Source organism: Pezoporus occidentalis, unplaced genomic scaffold (assembly GCF_034315485.1).
Source record: "Pezoporus occidentalis ecotype Australia unplaced genomic scaffold, CSIRO_AGI_Poc_V1 ctg121, whole genome shotgun sequence".
NCBI classification, from domain to species: domain Eukaryota; kingdom Metazoa; phylum Chordata; class Aves; order Psittaciformes; family Psittacidae; genus Pezoporus; species Pezoporus occidentalis.
Window position 1 is genome coordinate 1,281,008 of NW_026913006.1, and position 22,773 is coordinate 1,303,780.

At 42.2% G+C, this 22,773-nt stretch overlaps 1 protein-coding gene across 3 annotated transcripts in view; it reads right to left on the reverse strand.

The window, feature by feature from the left end:
* Positions 1–22,773, reverse strand: part of SLC6A5 (solute carrier family 6 member 5) — a 39,554-nt gene that overhangs the window by 11,040 nt on the left and 5,741 nt on the right. For all 3 annotated transcript variants that reach the window (XM_062607260.1, XM_062607262.1, XM_062607259.1), the window contains exons 7-12: positions 21,424–21,558; positions 19,038–19,141; positions 16,343–16,467; positions 6,680–6,792; positions 6,288–6,419; positions 5,408–5,507 (exon numbers count right to left, since the gene is read on the reverse strand). In XM_062607260.1, the coding sequence (XP_062463244.1) occupies positions 5,408–5,507; positions 6,288–6,419; positions 6,680–6,792; positions 16,343–16,467; positions 19,038–19,141; positions 21,424–21,558 (709 nt within the window). The remainder of the gene's footprint in view (positions 1–5,407; positions 5,508–6,287; positions 6,420–6,679; positions 6,793–16,342; positions 16,468–19,037; positions 19,142–21,423; positions 21,559–22,773) is intronic.

Sequence of the window (22,773 nt, forward strand, 5' to 3'; positions counted from 1 at the left end):
AAACTGACTTGTTGGTTGAAAACTTCAGTGGAGGAACTACCACACAGTAAAATATGAGACGATTACAGTGGGAACCATTCCAATAAAATATTTAATTTCTTAAGGATTAAAGCAAAACTGAGCTTTTACACAGAGATTAAGCATTCAGTATGATTTGGGTTGAAGTGTTAATATTACGGACTGGTTAGCTGCAGTTATAGGATCACAGAACCATAGAATGGTTTGGGTTGGAAGGGACCTTAAAGTTCATCCAGTTCCAACCCCCTGCCACGAAGGGGGACACCTTCCACTAGACCAGGTTGCTCCAAGCCACATCCAACCTGGCCTTGAACACTGCCAGGGATGGGGCAGCCACAGCTTCTCTGGGCACCCTGTGCCAGCGCCTCAGCACCCTCACAGGGAAGAACTTCTGCCTAAGATCTCATCTCACTCTCCCCTCTGTCAGGTTAAAGCCATTCCCCCTCATCCTGTCCCTACAGGCCGCTGTCAAAAGCTCCTCTCTGGCTTTCAGAGTATACGTGGTTTTATGTGTATACTTACTATATTTCAATGTGAAGATGAACCTTATTAATATCTATATACCTGTTTCAGCATAGACAATATCTGAGCTTCTCTATACCTATGATATGGCCGGGGTAGAACTGTGTCACTTCACACTGAAACTGAGAACATCCTATTGCTTTTCAACTGACATGTAAGCAATACTTGGAATGACTAGGGAGCACCTATAAATATTTTACATTCTATTCAATGCTCTTTGAACAGATCAACTGGTTAATTCTTCAGATTACTGTAATGATTTCAGCTATAAAGTTACTTGAGTTAATAAAACAGGCAAGATTGAAAAATGGTATTTCGGCCCCCTCTGCAGCTATCTCCTGCCTTTCAGCCTTGGTCTGCAGAACTGTTTAGGTGAATGGCCCCTGCTCACTGCAGCTACTAATAATTTACCCAAAAGTAGTAAAAACAAAATTTAAATTTATTCCAGCTTTTCTAGTGATGACAAGAAAAGAGGTCTGGGGTCCAAGGCCGAGCTCATTTCTCACACAAACATTTCAAATTTATGACGTTTTATTTGATAGAGCAGGTGACCATCTCTGTCATTTAAGGTTCACACGACATTATTCTACAGCATTTAGTCCTTTATGATGTGGGCACAGGGAGAGAAGTCATAGAGTAAGGGAAGAAATACTCGGAACATAAGTAATAAACTGCTTGCTTGACATTCTTATTTCCCTTAGAGCCAACCACTGCAGCTGCCAAAGAAGGGATAATCCCCAAGTTTGATCCACCTAATTTTAGAAGCCTTTCTGTTGATATGAAGGAGAAATAAATCTATCCACATGACTGTTCCAAAAATTAAGGAGGTAAAATAGAGCAGTGTTTCATTATTCAGCATCTTCTGCTGCACCTCTAAGAAAGCAGCAGGGCTGGATGGAGCTAGGGCAGAGGGGAAGCACAGAGTAACCCAGCTCAGGCAGATAGTATGTCAGAGAAAAGCTCAAGAACTGTGTTATGATAAGAAATAGAGAAGAAAATGGGAGATGCTCACACAGCAATCATCCCTGCAGTGCACTGCGGTGGGAACAAAACTAATTTGAAACTAATTGCAGCAGTGCAAGGGATGGGCTGAAGGGTCTTTCCATGAGTATAAAGCTCACCTGAGTGCCTCTAGTTCAGCAAAGGAGGTAGACCTAACCAGGTAGCTATCAAGAGCCTCTGTCTCCAAGATTCATGCAGTCTTCATGCAAATCTGCACACATTTGTTTTCAATCCAATTAAAAAATGTAGTTCCTTCTTGGAATCATCAGTCGATAATCACAGCTAAAGGTGCTTCCGACACTGACAGTCGGATGCATATAAGCAGATACAGGGATTACACCATACTCACCTCTTTCCCAGTGAAAGACTGAAAACAGGTTCTTCAAGTTGCACAGAAAAATGCAAAGAATGCTTTAGTTAAGAGAATGCAAATTAAATCTTGGTATATTCATTCTCCCTCTCAGATCAGTCAGGCCTGCTGAATAACTTTGGGAAATAAACAATAAAGATCTTATGCTTCTCAATTTTCACTCTCTGAAGCAGGATGATGCATTCACAAGTGCTTGCAGATAGAAAATCCATTAAAAAGGGGAATGCAAACACTAGGCAGACAACTACTTCAGTATTCTGCTACAGGTGTTCAAAATTACTGACACTTCCTACAAATACTCTGCAGCAGTTACCACTCACTGACAATGAACCTTCCCCACAACAGACTGTCAAAAAAGAATCAAGAAGGAACATCAGCAAAGTTGAGATAACATGTTTTCAGTTTCCAAATGTCACATTTCAAAATGCAATGATTGAAATTATGCTGATGATTAAATTAGTCCCACAGCTCTAAGCTATTCTTCACCAATCATGCATCATTATCTAAACATTACTATACCAGCATATGAAATAAAAATTATTGGACTGAATTATGTAGCACTGACTCTCCTGAAAAATAAGTGATAACGAGGAAATAAACAAGCATGCCTCTCTTGAATTTCAAAATCTCAACAAGCTCAGCAAGCAGAACATGTAACAAGGATTAAAGACAGATTTATTTCTTCATAAAAGCACCTGCTGCTATTGTGCCAACCTACTGGCCATGAAGAGTACAAGTACAAAAAGAAAGGTGTCAGTGGAGTGTAAAACAGGAATTGCCAGAGCTTGAAAATACATTATGCCCATTTTAAGCACTGCTTGAAGGAATGTAACAAGAACAGCAGCTTCGCTTGTATTTGCAACATGAAAATCACAAATGTACAAGCTGTATTCCTATTAACAGTCTTTATAACGGAACTTTAATGCAGTAGAAGTAGCTATGATATATTACTCCAGCAGATATTGATTGTAAAGTAAATCTTGCCTTCTTTGTGGAAGACTGAAAGCACTGTAGTCTAGCAAAAGGTTAATTGTAGGGAATAATCTTGGGAATAGTTTACAGCAAAGACTTTACTAACATCTGTTGATCAACAATCAGTTGGTTCAGGAAGCATGGAAAGAATGATTTGTAATTTCTCAAGTCTTTTCCAAATCTGATTGCATCAAAGTTGTATCTAACTATTAAAAAAAAAATAAATAAAATAAAAAAAAAAAAAACAAAGAAAAACCCTTCTCTGCTATTCAAGCCCTTCCTTTGCAGTGCTACAGCTGCTTCTGTATTATTTTATGGTTTTCATAAAAATTAGTGCTTTAAGGGATACTGATATTTTGGGGGCAAAGCAGGCATGAGCCAGAGCAATTTTTCTTCGAAGCCGAATAAGATGTTCCACAAATGCAGGTTTGTAGTGCTTCTGCCACACAGCGTTCAGAGGAGGAACAGAGCCATTTGCTCCTTTTATCTTACACACCAACGGTAATGGCTGTAAAGAGGGCAATCTTTTTGGCACAGACCAGGTGATGCTGTAGATACTGCTGGCAAGGAAAAGTGACAACAAGAAACCCTTAGACTTTTCTTGAGCATTCCTACTCACCATCTTTTATGGAATCATACTGATTTTAAGAAGGCTGGGAATTGGAGAGGGACTTTTTGTCAGGGGCTGTAGCAATAGGACAAGGGATAATGGGATTAAACTTAAAAAGGGGAAGTTCAGGTTAGACTTTAGGCAGAAGTTCTCCCCTTTGTGGGTGGTGAGGCACTGGCACAGGTTGCCCAGAGAAGCTGTGGCTGCCCCATCCCTCATAGTGTTCCAGGCCAGGTTGGATAGGGCTCAGAGAAACCCAGTCTAGTCAAAGGTGTCCCCCTTCGTGGCAGAGGGTTGGAACTGGATGAGCTTTAAGATCCTTTCAAACTCAAACCATTCTGTGATTAATTGGGAACTACGATAACCAGACACTAATGACTCAGATGGCACATACCCAGTGATGTTTTCCACAGGAATGGGTAAATGCTAAATCTGGTGCTACCTGGGGGGGAAGGAATGGGCAAACCTTGCATACCTTCATGGAAACCACAGCACAGAGCAATGGCACAACTTGCCAGCACTGATCTTCAAACCAGGAGTTCTGCTAAATAATCCCCAAAATCTTGACTCCACTTTAGGAAATATCTCAATGCGGGACTCAGGTCCTTTGAGAAGACAGGTTGAATGTAAAGCTGATCCAAGTTACGAATATCATTTCACTCAAAGAGGTGACACTTCTAAACCCACTCTAATACTTACATTTCAGGGACATAAAACGCAACAATTATTTTGATCAACCAAAACATGACTGCTCTAAATCAAGTTTTCTCTTGGTGTTTTGACTTTTTCCATTGTATTATGTAGTATTTCCTCCCTAGCTTACAACCATTGAGGCCTGCCCACTGGATTGGATGGCAGCAGAGATAAAATACACTGCTGTATTTCCATGAAATTGGAGAAAACAAGGAGGGGCTGATTCCCTGTCCTGTCTATAACATTCGTTTCTCAAGCAAGAGCAAGAAATTCTTCATGTTTTGAATTATGTATGATTTTTAATGCACTTACATTACAAAGTGGACTCCATAACATAGATAAATCTAAGTATCTAGTGCACAGGACTAGAGCCTAATATCATGACGCCATATATGCACCTTCAACAGAATATCTTGGGATTGTTTATGCCTAGCTGATACAAAAGATATAATTCATTCCTGGCCATTTTAATGGCCTTATCTTTGTTGCCTTTAACACTGCCATTCAAATCTCCCTTTGCTTTTGAAGACAAGTCTTAAGTGGCACCACCACATTCCAGATATAAATTCCTCATCTGTTACGTAGGGAGACCTTCACATTTCCTATTACAACCATCTGAGATCACACAGTTCCAAGAATCAATCTCCTGAAAGCAGGTCAAGTTTGGGAGCAAATCACCATTTGGTATCAACTGATGTAGCTACAGTAGCATCAGTAATGGCACTGCTTTATACTAGCTGAGGATCTTCCTCATAATTTGATGTATGTGAGCATCGATCAATATAACTAATGCTGCCACTGGGCATACTCTGAATAGCTGCATAGTCTTGATGCTGTGTTACAGATAGATAGGCTAAAGGGAAAAATGGATGTGTACATGGAAAAGAAATACTTCAAAAGTTGTTAAATGCAAAGATACCACTGGCTTAGGACATCTGTGACCCTAAACCTTTGGAGTGTGAAAAGCTGATGGAAAAGCATCACTAAGTGCTTGGGCTAGTCTTACACTCATCTCTAAGCACTGGCTTTAAGTTATTGGTGGGCAAAGGACCTTAGACCATATGAAATTCTTTTATGTATATGTATTTAAAGGAATCCTAAAGTAATGAAGTCCCATTATGCTTCCAGTAAAAAGAACAGAATCCTAAGGCTTTTTGTTACAAAAACTCATATGCTAAAATGTTACATAGATTGTCCAATAGCGGTACTTTTTTTCTTACCATATATATAGGAAACTCCAACCAGCTCAAAGATGGCAATGATGACAAGAGAGTAAGAAGCTGCATAAGTGTCCACAAGCTGTAACATATACATTCCACCCTAAAGAAAGAGAAGAGCAATTATTAGTGGCGTATAGCTGGTGTCTGTCCATGTGTGACAACTGTAACTGATGCGTAGGTTGGCAAAATGGATGGGAACAGGACACAAGGAGCTTTATTCCAAGAAACACTGACTGGACCCTCTAGATCTGTATGACAGTTTCTTCCTTCAGGGCACAAGTTAAGCAGCATAAGCAGCATAATTCAAGTGAGGAAAAGACTGAATCCATCTTAGGCTTTAGAATAGAAAAGCTGCCCTGCTAGGTGATGAGGTGAGGGGAAAGAAATAAAGAAAGAGTGATGAATGAAATAGCAAGATAGATTTTGTGCACCTCCTCTAAAAATTGCTGAAAGTTTATAATGCTGGAGGAATTGGTGGACAAAACACACTGAAGACTATCAACAGTAGATGAGAATTTAATTACTAACTCCACAGTCTGCCAAGACTATCAGTATATATCTTATCTGTGAGGGAAGGCACCCAAAACTGGTGTGCATGTTTATGTGGCATACAAAGATTATAGTTAAATGAATACTTAATTTTCATTACTGCTTTGGAGATGTTTGGCTGGAGAAAATCATAGAAGTCTGATTCACAGAAAGATTTGAACAGCAAAGTCTTTTTCTCCATAACAAAAAAAAAGGCTTTCAGACTCACCCAGTGAGTTCAGCTTAATCTTCAACAGAATTCAGCTTTGTCTTTTGCAAATTGTGCAGGAAGAGAACGGCCACCAGAGGGGAACTGGGAACAGACAGTGATACTCAAAAACAATATTATTACCTGAGTGATCATAGGAAATCCCATGATGAAAAAGGAGATGCAGCACCCAAGAGTGAAAAGTGGCTTGTGTGTACGCAAGTATTTGGGGAACTCATCCGAAACAGAAGTCACTATAGTCTCGATAGTGGCAAACTGAAAGACAAAAGGATTCATTGTACACAAGGTGGTACAGCTGGATTAAATGAGATTTTAACATTTTGAATCCTAGGTGTGAAATGCACAGATGTCAATGCCAAAGCTTCACCCAAATTAATTCAGCATTGATGGCCTTACTTCATTCCTCTTTTTGAAAAGCAGTTCACAGACTATATGGAAAACAGTGATTAATCTCATGATCCTCCAAACAAATAGGAAAAACAAGAGGAAAAGAATGGAAAACAAAACCAGTTTACCATAGTGTCCAATCCAAGAGTCAGTAGCATCAAAAAGAATATTATAGCCCAGAATGGTGAGAGGGGAAGCCGAGTTAAGGCTTCTGGGTAAACCACGAAAGCAATTCCAGGACCTAGAAATGAGAAAAATAAAGGCTGTGATATCTTGCATGCTGACTAAACAGAAAAGAGGGAGATATGAAGAGTCATGTTTCAGTTTAGTACATTATTACTTACGTTGATAAAAGTAAAAAAAAGATCAGATTGGTCTCTCCTATTCACAGAAAGATTTAACCATTACAGGATTGAGCCTCCCATGATTGATTTCTGTTTTGGCTGTTTCAGAACACTCATACACTTCTGCTTTTCAAGCTCCAGAATACATATGTGACCAGTATACTGCTATACTGATCCAAATAGAAAAATAAACAAAAATTGTGTACTGAACCTGTGTTTCTTTCCTGCTCTGGGATCAAATTGTTGCTGCTGTCCCTTCCTATTAGCAATCCAGCCTTAGATCAGCACAGCAGTCACCCACACCTCAGGGCCACAGGGAACGGAAGAGAAAATAGTAAAATCAGTCATAGGACAGTTAGGGTTGAAAGAACTTCAAGATCATCCAGTTCCAGCCCCCCTGCCAAGGGCAGAGATGCCTCACACTAGTCCATGTCGCCCAAGGCTCTGTCCAACCTGACCTTGAACACTGCCAGGGATGGAGCATTTACAGCTTCTTTGGGCAGCCTGTTCAGTGCGTCATCACCCTCACAGTAGAGTATCTAACCTGAACTTCCTCTCTAGGTTTAAACCCATTCCCCCTTGTCTTATCACTACAGTCCTTGATGAAGAGTCCCTCTTCCAGCATCCTTATAAGCCCCCTTCAGATACTGGAAGGCTGCTATGAGGTCTCCACACAGCTTCTCTTCTCCAGGCTGAACAGACCCCATTTTCTCAACCTGTCTCATAAGGGATGTACTCCAACCCCTGATCATCCTTGTGGCCCTCCTCTGGTCTTGCTCCAACAACTCCACATCACTCTTATGTTGAAGACACCAGAACTGTACACAATACTCTAAGTGGGGTCTCACTGGAGTGGGGCAGAGTAGAGGGGCAGGATCACCTCCTTCAACCTGCTGGTCATGCTCCTTTTGTTGCAGCTCAGTATACGGTTGGCTTTCTGGGCTGCGAGCACACACTGAAGCTGGCTCACATTCATTTTCTCATCAACCAACACCCCCAAGTCCTTCTCCGCAGGGCTGAATCTCTTCTCTACCCAACCTGTAGCTGTGCTTGAGATCACTCCAAACCAGGTGTAGGACTTTGTGCTTCACACTGTTCACATGTTCACATGATGTTAGCATTGGCCCACCTCACAAGCGTGTCAAGGTCCCTGTGATCCCATTCCCTTCCCTCCAGCGTATCAACCAAACCACACAGCTTGGAGTCATCAGCAAACTTGCTGAGGGCACACTCAATCCCACTGTCTATGTCACCAACAAAGATGTTGAACGGGATCAGTCCCAACACCAACAAGGGGCATAACTTGTTACTGGTCTCCAGCTGGACATTGAGCCATTGACCACAACTCTTTGTGTGCGGCCATTCAGCCAGTTCTTTATCCACCGAGTGGTCCATCCATCAAATTGATGTCTCTCCAATTTAGAGACAAGGATGTCATACAGGACAGTGTCAAACGCTTTGCACAAGTCCAGGTAGATGACATCAACTGCTCTACCCCTGTCCATCAGTTCTGTAGCACCATCATAGAAGGCCACCAGATTGGTCAGGCAGGATTTCCCCTTAGTGAAGCCATGCTGGCTGTCACCAACCACCTTGTTGTTTTTCATGTGCCTTAGCATGCCTTCCAGGAGAATCTGCTCCAAGATTTTCCCAGGCACAGAGGTGAGACTGACAGGTCTGTAGTTCCCTGGATCATCCATTTTCCCCTTTTGAAAATGGGGGTTATATTTCCCTTTTTGCCGTCATCGGGAACTTCACCTGACTGCCATGATTTTTCAAATACAATGGCCAGTGGCTTAGCAACCCCATTTGCCAGCTCCTTCAGGACCCACGGATGGATTTCATCAGGTCCCATGGGCTTGTGTATATTCAGGTTCTTAAGATGGTCTTGAACCAGATCCTCTTCTACAGTGGTCCTAAGGTCTTCAGTCTCACAGTCCCTGTGTCTGCCTTCCAAGACTTGGGTGGTGTGATCAGAGCCTTTGCCAGTGAAAACTGAGGCAGAGAAGTCATTAAGAACCTCAAAATCCATGGTAGTCAGTTCTCCCGATAGCTTCTGGAAAGAGCCCTAGTGTGTCTTTTGTTTGCAACATACCTACAGAAGCCCTTCTTACTATCTTTCATATCCCTGGCCAGACTCAGTTCTAACTGGGCCTTAGCTTTCCTAACTTGGTCACTAGCTTCCCAGACAACATCCCTGTATTCTTCCCAGGCCACCTGTCCTCGCTTCCACCTTCTTTAAGCCTCTTTTTTCCCCCTCTAAGTTTGCTCAGCAACTCATCCATCCATGGGGGCCTCCTTACCCTCCTGCTGCATTTCCTTCTAGTCAAGACACAACAGTCCTGAGCTTGTAGCAGGTGATCCTTGAATATCAAGCAACAGTTTTGGCTGCCCCTGCCCTCTAGGCTATATCCCATGGCACCTTACTGAGCAGGTTCCTGAAGAGGCCAAAGTCTGCTGAAGTCCAGGGCAGTGAGCTTGCTACACACTCTTCTCACTGTCCTGAGGATCTCAGACTCAACCATCTCATGACCACTGCAGCCAAGGCTGCCTTGGAGTATCACATTCCCAACCAGTCCCTCCCTTTTGGTGAGCACAAGGTCAAGCATAGCAGCTCTCATTGTCAGCTCCTCTGTTACTTGCAAGAGAAAGTTGTCTTCCACACAATCAAGGAACCTCCTGGATTACTTGTGCTGAGCTGTACCATCCCTCCAACAGATATCAGGTTGAAGTCACCCATAAGGACAAGGAACAGCCTCATGCTTGCAGGCCCTATCTGTCTATAGAGTGCTTCACCCACAAAGTCCTCCTGATCAGGTGGCCTGCAACAGATCCCATCAGAGTTCTCCTTTTGACACTAACCCACAAGCTCTCTGTTGGCTCTTCACCCAACCCCAGGAAGAGTTCCATACTTTCCAGCCTATCATTGACATAAATAGCTACTTCCCCTCCTCATCTGCCAGGCTTGTCTTTCTTAAAGAGCTTATAACCTTCCATTCCAACACCCCAACCATAGGAGCCATCCCACCATGTTTCTGTAATCCCAACAATGTCATATCCCCATATGCATGTGCACTTATCTAATTCCTCTTATTTATCCCTCATACTACAGACGTGTAGAGAGGCATCTGAGCAGAGCTCCAAATGAAGCTGACCCATTACCTGGAGCAGCTGAAGTAGCTCTTCATTGCTCCAGGCACGTATTACAGGTGCTGGCAACTGACTGGGAGTGCTGGGATGGAATGATGCCCCCCTCCCCCAACACATCTAGTTTAAAACTGCCTTGATCAGCCTGGCAAACCTACCAGACCAGCTCCACCCGCCTCCAGTAGACCTGGCCTCCTAAACTGAGTCCCATGTTCTAGATACCCAAACCCCTGACTATGGCACCACTGTTCTAACCATTTATTAACCTGCCAAATCTGCCTGGTCTTTTCAGGGTCCTCCCCTTTGACCTGGAGGATTAGCCATCCGATCACGAGAGCCTCTAATCACCTTTCCCAGGGCTCTGTAGTCTTTAGTTATTCTCAAGCTACTGCTGTACCTATCACTAGCACCCACACCAACCACAAGAAGTGGGTAATAGTCGGTGGACTTTTCAGTCCCACTAGTCAGACTAGAGCAGGCAGCCTCTCTCCAACATCCCTGATCCAAGCCTCTGCTAGGCAACATGCTTCCCTTGAGACTGGGTCAGGGAGACAGATGGGTGCCTCTGTTCCTTTTAAAGTAGAGTCCCCTAACACTATGACCCACCACTTTTTCCTGGCAGCACCAGTAGTGATCTTCTTTACCCCTGCATCAGCAGGTTGTTCATGTGGCAAGGTGTTTCCTCATTAGCCCCCTGCAGAACTGCAAAGGGGTTCTGGGTGGGGACAACAGATTTAGGAGTATGCCTCTTGCTTTTAATTATCCTCTTCCTCCATTTTTTGATGTTTTGGTTTTTATTACTAGCTCCCAGCTTACTGCATTAGCATCCTCTTTTTCTATATGAGCTATGGTGGATGCTTGTGGCCCCTGCACAGTTCAGGCCTGGAACAAGCATTCCTGCTTCCTCTCAGCTTCCACCTGACATCTTGCAGCCTATTGGCAGCATCCCGCATCTCAGCCCCTGCTGCAGGAGGACCTGCACCGGGGAGCACCGAGTGCAGCCCTGCCCATTGTGCACCCTCCCCTCAGGAGACCAGTGCAGGCACTCTCTACACTCCGAGCTCTGCACTGCAGCCTCCGCACTCACCGGCTCTGTGCGGGTGCAGACGCTGCCACCTCCGGGGCAGCCAGAGCAGAGCTCCAGACTAGGCCCTGACTCTGAGGCGAGCGCTCACTGTCCTCTCCCGCTGCCAGCGGCAACTGCAGCGCAGAGCTCCCTCGGTGGCTCTAGGCAAGCAGAACCGAGATACCTGAACACTGTGCTTTCCCACACTCCAGTGCTGAAGGTATACTCTCTGGAGATACTCACCTCGGCAAAATACTCTTCTTTAACTCATCAGCACACAGTCAAATGAGAAGGAAAGAACAGAACAGATGCACAGAGCTGCTGACACCAGACACAAGGTAATCACTACCATGAATCTAAAAAAAATCCACAAAAAATTCTGAAGTAACACACAACGGGAAAAATTAGATGGGTCTTTTAAAACCTTATCCAGGAATTTTCTTTTCTTTGTCAGTTTGATATCTTGGGCTATAATTTGTATTGACTGTGAGAAAAAAGTTTTTACAAAGCTGCTTAGGTTTGCCTGAGAGAAAAGGCTGCAGGAATGTAGTAGCAGTGTTACAGTAGATGGCACTTCTTCCCTATTTATCCCAGCTAATGGAGCACCCACTTAGAACACACTGAAGGATGTTTGCTGTCAGGCAAGATACAAATCAAGAGTCCAGTTGTACTGGTGCCATGCCCCCATGCCATGAGAAGGGACTCCAAACTCACTCTGTCCTGGTCATTTCTAACCTAGATTATTGTAACCCATTTCCTACAATGCTCCATGTTGTTTCTGTTTCAGAGAAAACTGCTGCTTTCTCACATACCAAGAAAGTTACAGTACATGTCAAAAATCTCCACGGGCAACTCATCAAGTGTTTGGTGGTTCCTTCTGAACAGCAGACATTTGTTAACACAATAAAACCCCAAACAACACAGCACATGACTCAGTAAGTGTTGCTGCCTTTAAAATGTGCTGCAGAAAAATTGCCTTCTGGAATAAGAATGTGCGTGTAGAACTACTATGTATTCACAATCACATTCTTTCATCTCTTGATTAAAGATTTCTTCTTGGCTATTAGGGATAAGGGCTCTGTTTATGCTAGCTTCCTGCATGTAGAAGCTTACATAAGTGTTGGAATAATGAGTTCCCATTAATCAGTTTTAGGAAAAATTTAATTACAGAACATGAAACTGCACATCTCTCTATCTCAGCCCCTCGGAGTTCTCCAAGATATCCATGGCTGGAAGCATCCAGCCACAGGGAAACAGTCACAGAGAGACTGGCTCCCATCATCTCCAGATTTGGAGGCTTAAGTGGGTATGGACTCTTCCTAAAATTCTATTAAAGCCAGGAAAACTCCAAAGGTTTGATATGTGTTGAAATTAAAAAAGTTAAATGACCTTGAACTTTCATTTTAAATTACTCAGATTTTTCAACTGCTCTATGTTCTCAATCAAATTGATAGTAGGAAAAAAATTTCTCTTCATGATAAGTGGTTTATTCACTCTCTTCCTACTGTACTTCCCTCTTTCAACACCTCACCCTCATGAAATATTTTTCAGTGGCCTCAACAGGCTTTTACAAATGCACTGACAGCCCTGCAATAAGATTGCCTACTGACAGCTTTTTTCCCATCCCTTGGAACAGCTGCTGGAACAGCTGGAAACAGAGCACTCCAGCCTGCAACTCATTTCTCACCCAAAGGCCACCAACACGCATTCAATAGAAGAGGGTTTGTGATCCCCTGCGCTAAGCATTATGTCATTGCCAAGGAGATGAACCAGCTGAACCAGTTTCCTCCACCATCCACAACAGCTATGTCTGTCCATCCCCTCTCTGTCCATCTCTCTGGAGCTTCAGCTTCACTCAAGCACAGTTCCTTTGACTTTCCTGAGGAGACAGGCTGAGAGAGCTGGGCTTGTTCAGCCTGGAGAAGAGAAGGCTCCAGGGAGATCTTAGAGCAGCTTCCAGTGCTTAAAGGGGATAACAAGAAACCTGGAGAGAGGCTTTTACAAGGGCAGGCAGGGACAAGACAAGGAGGAATGGCTTTAAACTGACAGACGGGAGACTGAGATGAGATCTCAGGCAGAAGTTCTTCCCTGTGAGGGTGCTGAGGAACTGGCACAGGTTGCCCAGAGAAGCTGTGGCTGCCCCATCCCTGGCAGTGTTCAAGGCCAGGCTGGACGGGGCTTGGAGCAACCTGGTCTAGTGGAAGGCGTCCCTGCCAATGGCAGGAGATTGGAACTGAGTGAGCTCTAACGTCCCTTCCAACTCAAACCAGTCTGGAATTCTATAATGATCCTATGATGACCTAACTCATTACAAATGATTTCAGTGAGTCAGTATGATTTAGATTCTGGGGTTGGTTTTGTTTGGGATTTGTTTGTTTCAGGATGGAAGCAAAGTCTAAACTGAAAATATTAATAGAAATATTACTCCTAAAACACTTAGCCTCACACAGAGTCTTTCAACCAAAATGGTCTAATCCATCCAGAAAATTAGGGCAATAGTGGAACATTTCTGTTTCCTCCTAGCCAAATGGCAGACAAATGAGGCACTGCAGACAGGATTGATATCATATTAACTTGCAACTGCAGTATCCCTTACTACTTCCAATCAAGGAATAATTCGCTAGCTGGCCATCTTATGAACTTCTTCTCTCAGACCCTCCAGCTGAATCCACAGCACCATTAGCAGTCCATCCTAGCACATCTCAACTGCTCCATAGCCCAGATAAGTTGACTCCCTGTGACTGAACTGCAGCCCATGAGTTTCTGCTAACCTCAGCTGCTGGGGTGCCACATCATGACCAAAGGAGCTGCAGAAATTGCATGTGACCCGCATGTTTATTTGTATCTGAGATGCAAATTCTGTGGGATTATCCATGTTGCTATTTAAAGAGAAGAAATAAGCAAAAGGAAACTAAAAGCCTTTTCATTTTCTTAACTGGCAGCCACACCTTTTTCCCTCCTCTGCTGATCACCTCTTGACAGCTGTAGTAGCTGATTTCTAATGAACAATTAGAAACATTCTGAGAAAAAGTATTTTTTTTGAGAAAAAATAGCGTGTTGCCTGCTTCAACACCTCCTGTTCCAACAACTACAGGATTTCTGAGTCCCCAGCTCAGGTTGTCTGTTTTCCAGTTAGCTCCCACATCATCATCAATTGCAAATTAATCTTAATATCTTAGAATCATAGAATCACAGAATAGTTAGGGTTGGAAAGGACCTTAAGAGCATCTAGTTCCACCCCCCCTGCCATGGGCAGGGATGCCTCACACTAAACCATGCCACCCAAGGCTCTGTCCAACCTGGCCTTGAACACTGCCAGGGATGGAGCATCCACAACTGCCCTGGGCAACCCATTCCAGTGCCTCAACACCCTTACAGTAAAGAACTTCTTCCTTATATCCAATCTAAACTTCCCCTGTTTAAGTTTGAACCCGTTATCCCTTGTCCTGTCACTACAGTCCCTAATGAAGAGTCCATCCCCAGCATCTCTATAGAACCCCTTCAGATACTGGAAGGCTGCTATGAGGTCTCCACGCAGCCTTCTCTTCTCCAGGCTCAACAGCCCCAACTTTCTCAGCCTGTCTTCATACAGGAGGTGCTCCAGTCCCCTGACCATCCTCATGGCCCTTTTCTGGACTTGTTCCAACAGTTCCATGTCCTTTTTATGTTGAGGACACCAGAACTGCACACAATACTCCAAATGAGGTCTCACGAGAGCAGAGTAGAGGAGCAGGATCACCTCCTTCAACCTGCTGGTCACGCTCCTTTTGTTGCAGCTCAGTATACGGTTGGCTTTCTGGGCTGCGAGCACACACTGAAGCTGGCTCACGTTCATTTTCTCATCAACCAACACCCCCAAGTCCTTCTCCGCAGGGCTGCTCTGAATCTCTTCTCTGCCCAGCCTGTAGCTGTGCCTGGGATTGCCCCGACCCAGGTGTAGGACCTTGCACTTGGCATGGTTAAACTTCATGAGGTTGACATCAGCCCACCTCACAAGTGTGTCAAGGTCCCTCTGGATGGCATTCCTTCCCTCCAGCGTATCAACTGAACCACACAGCTTGGCGTCATCAGCAAACTTGCTGAGGGCACACTCAATCCCACTGTCCATGCCACCAACAAAGATGTTGAACGGGATCAGTCCCAACATGGATCCCTGAGGGACACTGCTCGTTGCTGGTCTCCAGCTGGACATTGAGCCATTGACCATAACTCTTTTTGTGTGGCCATCCAGCCAGTTCTTTATCCACTGAGTGGTCCATCCATCAAATTGATGTCGCTCCAATTTAGAGACAAGGATGTCATGCCAGACAGTGTCAAACGCTTTGCACAAGTCCAGGTAGATGACGTCAACTGCTCTACCCCTGTCCATCAGTTCTGTAGCCCCATCATAGAAGGCCACGAAATTGGTCAGGCAGGATTTCCCCTTAGTGAAGCCATGCTGACTGATTTTTCCAAAATGACCTTCAAATATTACCATACGGAAACTACGGAAAGTCGTTTTGATTTCTATGCCCTATCTGTGTGCTGTCCTGGATTGAGGGGGATAACACTGGGAACCATCCTCATAGAAAAACTCTTCACTTCCTACCTCCTGCTGCTTCATACCAAATCAACACGACAGCACCAATGCCTCCATCAGTCACACTTCTAGCTCACATTCAACTCTACCATTTCAGACTTTTCAGATACCCACTAGTAACCATCGCGCTTCACTAATCAAGACCTTCTAATCAGTTCTTCAGAAATGTTTTACTTCCCCATGGAGGCAGCTCCTTGCTCCCACTTTCAAAAGCTCAATCCACCTCTCACACAATGGTGGTCCCACTTTCCACAAGGCAAAGCCCACCATGCTCTCAATCCAAGATTCCCAGCACCAGGGACGACTTTTAACATGAAGAGGATTTGACAAACAGTAGCAGAGACAAATGAGAAGGTCAATAATCCCTTCTACTATGTGAAGGAAACATTTCACCCTACCTCCCATGAGTCATTTACATAAAGATTTGAAATGAGTCTCAGCTTGCTTCCTTCCTCCAAAGAGCCTTGAAAAGAGGCTTGAGGTAATATCTTGGCTCCCCAGTCTACCATTTCCAGTACATAAATGCCTACAGCTAGTTTGCTAACCCAATCCATTTTGAAACCATTATTCCCACCTCCAGTGTCAAAGTCATCATTAATAAGAGAGCTGAAGGTGCCATCAGGTGCCTAAATAATAAAACAGCAGTGTACGCTACCTTGGTCTGCCACAGCTTCAATATTCACTTTGAGTTCATTTGCCATGAAGCCAATAACTGAGAAGATGACAAAACCTGCAAATATACTCGTGGCACTGTTGGTACATGTGACTATCAATGTATCCCTGAAAAGAAAACAAACAAGAAGCCATGTCACCTTGTTGCAATACATGCAAGGAAAGGTTTTATATACATTTCAGGAGTCTCTCTCATGAGCACGCACATCCTGTGGGAACTTTTACATTTACCAGGCACATTTGATGCTGATCAAAGATGACAGAAGTCTTACCACTGTCAGTAAACAGCTGTGCAAGTTTCCATCACCCAAATCCCTCACAGGAAACCAGGAGCCACGCAGAAGGTTAAGCTTTTGCCCTTTCCAAAGGAGATAGCAATGATATGATTTGTAATACCTTGGTTTACTCTTTAATTTGGCCACCTGCTCACTATATTACATACAGACTAACCACCACAGCACAGGTAAGATGATTTCTGTCCTGTATCTTTTTTGTGCTCTATACACAAAATTCCAGGGTTAAGCTTTCTGTGCCTTGCAGCACTCACTGAAAAGCCTGCCCATCCATAGAGGATTCCCTGGTACAGTTATCCATTGTTGTTAAGGGAATCTCAAGAAATCCACCCCTGAATGTCATACTACACTGGGTAAGTGCATGTCACTTGCCAGGAAACCAGCCCTCATGATCCCCATCCATAATGATTACATTCTTGATGGGATTTTTATTATTTTCTTCACTATACATGCTTCCAGAAGACTTTCCCTTAAACTAGTACAACTCAGGAACAAACAGATCACTTGCTTTAAATGTTTGTGAAGGGTTTAAGTTGTCTAGAATTACTTATTCCTACTATTTGTCAGGAACAGAATGAAACATAACCCAAAAAGCTGTCAAGAACCTCACTGAGCTGGCAAACTCCTGAAATCTCCAACAGATCATCTTTTAACAGGAATGATTAGGTTAATTCTTCAGGTCTACAGAAAAAAAAATTACCATCTGTTTGGAATCCTCATGTGCTAACCTTCTTACAAAGCCCACATAAGTTTTAAGTAAAATATTTTAGGCATGCATTATGAAGTGAATTTATGTAAATTTTTGGCAATTATAGATTGCTTAATGGTGTTTAAAATAAATATGTAACTGAAAACTACAATTTTATCTGCAGTGTTAGGAATATAAGCATTGAAAGAGAACAGTCATGCTTCTTTCCAGCATTCAGGATGTGTTGTAAAAGTCAAAAGACTAGAAGTAACTACGTTTTGCTAATTATTTCTGTTTGTCTCCCATATCCCTTTCTAACATAAGTAAAGCATGTATTTAGTACTAGACATGTAAGATTTTTATACATCATTACCATGTGTTTCAGTCAAAACTTCTAGTCACATTTCCCAAACTCCACAAAACATTGCTAAATCAATGCACAAAGATAGCATGAGGCTTCTCCCTTTTTTTTTTTTTTTTTTTTTGCCCTGATATTCTGGATATATTAATTCATCACCAAAATAAATCAAAGGCCAGGACAAGCGTTGTCAAAAATAGGACCCAAGGGATTGCTGGGTGGGAGTTACTGAGTACACAATGCTGTTATTCATCTGTATTTTAGGATAATTCTCTTAAATTACTTTTGGACACTAGCAGGGAAAGATTTTGTAATTAATTTTTAAAATCCCAATCCCCATTTCTTATTAAAGGTATTTTGTATACAGTACTTAGATGTTACAGGATATGGGAGTTCAAATCCCACGAAGCATGTGCTTTAAAGTCTTGATTCAGGAACATTTTTAAGCATACCATTGGGGCTGTCTTATGCATGCTGTTGGCTAGCCTGGATCAGCACCTCCGTCACAGCAGGAATCAGTAGAGATTTGCTTCAGTACAAAAAAGACTGGCTTTAAAGACAACCAAATATCAGTGAAGCATTCTACTTATTCCACTTGCTTTTATTTTTTCCTTCTGCACGCACTTACCTGATGTGTTTTTTGATGAAAAACTCTACTATGCCACTAGAACCATGACTTATTTCTTTATAAAGGCAATTTTCAATTTCACAACTTCAAATAACTTTATACGTGTAAAACCACACTAAGAGGAATCAGGGGGGGAAAGGAGGGAGAAACAGTATTTAGGAGAGACAAGAATCACATCTATGGAAATTGCACATTAAACTCCTGCACGTCTCACAAGGACAAGCTTCAGCTTGCGATCAACACACAGGCTGTTGGTCAGCAGAGGCTGGCAGCTGTGACAGGATCTCATACCACTGCCTATGGCTGTTGACAGCTTCACAGGTTGTTTTTCAGTCTAAAACTGCTGATTCTGAAAATCCAGAGCAAGTAGGAGCTATAAAAAGCTTAAGGCTTATCTTGAGACTGGTAGATTAGGACCTGGAGAGAACATAGAACACACACACAAAAAAAAAAAAAAAAAGAAAAGAAAAAGGATTCAAGAAACAAAACAAGAGATAAAAAAAAAAAGATAAAACCCAACAACCTCACACAAAAAGAAACAAGAAGAAGGAAGAAGGTAAAAAAGGGGAGAAGGGAGAAAGAAGTGAAAAAAAGAGGGGGAAAGAAGGAGAGAAAAAGAGGAGGGTCCTTCAAACCAGATGTCTGCAAGTTGGAAGACAATTTTTGGGTAAGACTTGTTCAAAAAGACCAATGGATTTCACTCTCGCATACCTGTAGCAGTTATTATGAAATTTATTGTAAGAAGAGAGAGTAATGAGGCCTCCCCATGCTGCAGATAAGGAGAAGAAAATCTGAGTGGCAGCATCCTTCCAAACCTAAAACAGATAAGGAAATAGCATTGGCTTCAGGAAAGAATGATAGAAAGATCAACAACACTGTGAAATATTACTGTGAGGTGATTAACACAGTAGTTTAAATGAACTTAAGAGCAATTAACAGAACATTCAAAAGCAAAATCCAGGCTCTGAAATCCATAGTGCCCATTTGATTTGATGAGGAGTACTGCTCTTATTGAGCTCACATAAAATGAAAATACAACCTCTGCTGTGTATGGAACGTGCAGCTCTTAAAACTATGTCACATGATACATATCGGTTCAAATATATTCAGCAACAAAAATACAAATCAAGAGGAAAAAATCTATATCAGGCACTTATGGTTTATCTGCCAGTGGCCCTAAGTAGTGCTTTATCTTCTTCACCGAAGTAAGAACCTCAGTGTTGCTTGGTGTGCTACTTATGAATGAGATTACATTAAAATTAGGGTAAATATCTATCACTGGGTGTACATCAAACAGCACAGTGTAAGTTAGGGCTATTTAGACTTGAGGGCACAGTTTTCACCCATTAGAAGAAAATATATGCTCAGTCAAGTCTTTTTTAAAAAGCCACAAACAAAACAACCAAACAGCACAGTTCGTTCTCTAACAAAGTTTTTCAAAGCCATCAATTCCTTTACATTTCTAAATACCGTGGAATTTCAAAGAAGTTTGTCTTACTTATCAGTTGCAAAATGTTTGGGGCATTGGTATTTGTATTTACAAACTTTCCTACAAAGGCTGATTTTCCACCCAAGTCCACAGTGCAGACATGGAGATCCAGGTAGATGCACAGACGCACAGTCACCTAGACACACACTAAGTGTGAAAGTATTACTTAAATGCTACTTTAAGTTGCCAGCCAGCAAACAGTCAGTCCTTCATCTGAGCGTAATATACATCTATTAATTCATGTTACATTGCAAAGAAAAGTGAAAACAGACACTTGCCTGAATATTGTCACTTACCCAGAGTTATATAAATATTCAGTGTATTCAGATAGCCCCATTTTGCAAAAGGCAGCAGTTCTCACCTCCTTTATTGCACAATGTGGGATCCAAAAACACTCACATTGAATGCAAAATGCATTTATGTACTGTTCACAAAAAGATTTAATACTCCCACCCCCAAAGGATCAAAACACCCATTATTTGCAGAGGTAGTAAGGGAATTAAGATCTGCACAATTTATGCAGGAAACTGTTTTCAGCTTTGATTTATCAGTCTATCAGTGTGATATCATGCTATCAGTAGAGGAAAAACTTTTGTAGAGGGGAAAAATAGATAAATAAATACAGTAAATTTCCTGTGGTGTTGCTAAAAATCCCTCTGAAATATCTAAGGGAAATACTTTGAATTCTAACTCCCAGTTCAGTCTCCAGACTCCTGCTTCAAGACACCCAAGACCATCACAAAGGCACTCATGTGCTGTATCAGACAAATACATGATCCATGAGTTAAGTCTACAGACACAAACCTGTGTGTGGTTTTGGAACATGTTTTACTGTCTTCACTGGCAACAAATGGCTTTTTAGAAACCAGTTGAAATCACGAGGCAGCAGAGCTGAAGCTCCAGCTCATACAGTCAATGTTCCAAGAGCAAAGCCAGTCACCAGGTCCCTTCATTCTGCCTCCTCCTACACAGCACATAGCCTTGCTTCTTACCACATGATGAAAATGGTAACTCGGCTATTCTGTGCCAGTATAAGTGCTATTGTGGAGTTAAGTTGGGATGTATCATTTGATTTTGTTAAAATGAATCTCTCATATGCATTATTCAGAGCAATCTTTGCTCATTGAGTAAAACACACCCATTCACAGCATTTATCAAGAAACACAGTTAAGTTTCTTATGTTACCTCTTAAAAGCTTCATGTGCTTGTTCAACTCAAGGCAACATCCAACAGACACGAGCACGTGAAAATCTATACTTAACTTCCTTTTTAATTCCCTATTTTCCACCTTCTCAAAGATTCAGGTGAAATATTCAGTGTGAAATAAATATTATTATATGTTAAAAAAAAAAGTTATATTTTTTAAAACATAGCAAACATGTTAAAAAACAAACATTATAGAATAGTTAGGGCTGGAAAGGACCTTAAGATCATTCAGTTCCAACCCCAAATAACAAACACAAGTAACACCACTCCACCTAATATAAGGAACAAGTTTGCACAGATGCCAATCCTGCCTCTGCACACAGAAAATGCTTGTAACAGGCACTAAGAGATCTTCATGACTTATTCACCCCAGCAGAGTTACAAGTGCAACAAGAAGCCCACCATAGCATCAATTAGCTTCTCCCACTTTGGCGTGATGAAGTACCAGATTCCAGCTCCAGCTCCAGGTAGAGTTACTCCTCTTATAAGAAGGATGATGAGAACTACATAGGGGAAAGTAGCTGTAAAGTACACCACCTGGGCAGACAAAAGAAAAGCAGATTATTGAAAGGGCTTATTTGGATCCCTGGGAAGTGAGGGAGGAAATACAAGTGCTGTACTATTCCCTGAAGAAAGCGGTTGCTCAAGCTCAGAGACAATAGCCAGGGGATATACTAGGAAGACAATAGGAAACCTGTTCCCAGAAAATCTGAAGTTTTACAGCTCTTTTTGTGGCTAAAAAGAGGAATAACATCAATAGCAACAGAGGTAACAGTTGGGATTCTAGACAGAGAAAGGAAGAAACAGCAGAAATGAAAGTCTGGAGAGGAACATCAGGAATCTACAGCTGAATGAAAATATCCTTTTTGATTCTTGCCAAGAGTAAACTAACACAATTCAGTGGAAATTGAACAAACAATGCCATTCAATAGCATTTACATTCCTGATTTTTTTCAATATATTTCTCCATATTTAACTAAGCCTACAGAATTTCTACTACTCTTTGTATCTCTTAATCATTACATATCACTATGACAATATAAATGGTCCCAATGCAAAAAAGGAAAGTCAGTGGAACGACCCAGTTAGACCTTATCATCATGATGTCTAAATACACAACAGAGGTAGAACTTTTAATGTCTTAATAATTTTCTATTACAGAGCAGAGCACTCTCTGTAGTCAAATAAAAAGTCCAGTTAAACTGTACATTCAAAAGCATTTCGAATCCTTTCCACATTAACCTCTGAATCTTACAGGGACCAGAAACCTCCAAGATCCAGTGACTTCGGAAACTCCCAACTTTGTCTTTTCTGCTTCAAGAAGCTTCCCTGAGGATTTTTTTGCTTGGTTGTTTGTGTTTTTTTTTTTTTCTGTGGGTTTTGTTGGTTTTGGTTTTGTTTTTTGTTTTTTTGTGGTTTTTTTATGTGCAGTGAATATACTGAGCTCATCTATGAGGAAATAGAGGTTTTCTGCCCCTGACCCCAGAGAGTTCGTATTTTTCTTGGCCATTAAGGCTCACTGCAAGAAATATCTATTGCCTCATCTAAACCCAAGTTATTCTCCTGTACATCATCCATTTATTGACTTTGGCCTTTCACAAAGTAATTTTTCCTGTCACATTAAGGGATGGGGTGGGGAAAACATCACACCTTTCCCCTGGTTCTCTGAGTCTCTGGATTTACATTTTAATGACAATTCCCAAGCTACCTCCCAATAGACATTGTCAGCTTCTAGATGCAAAGGGGTGGCTT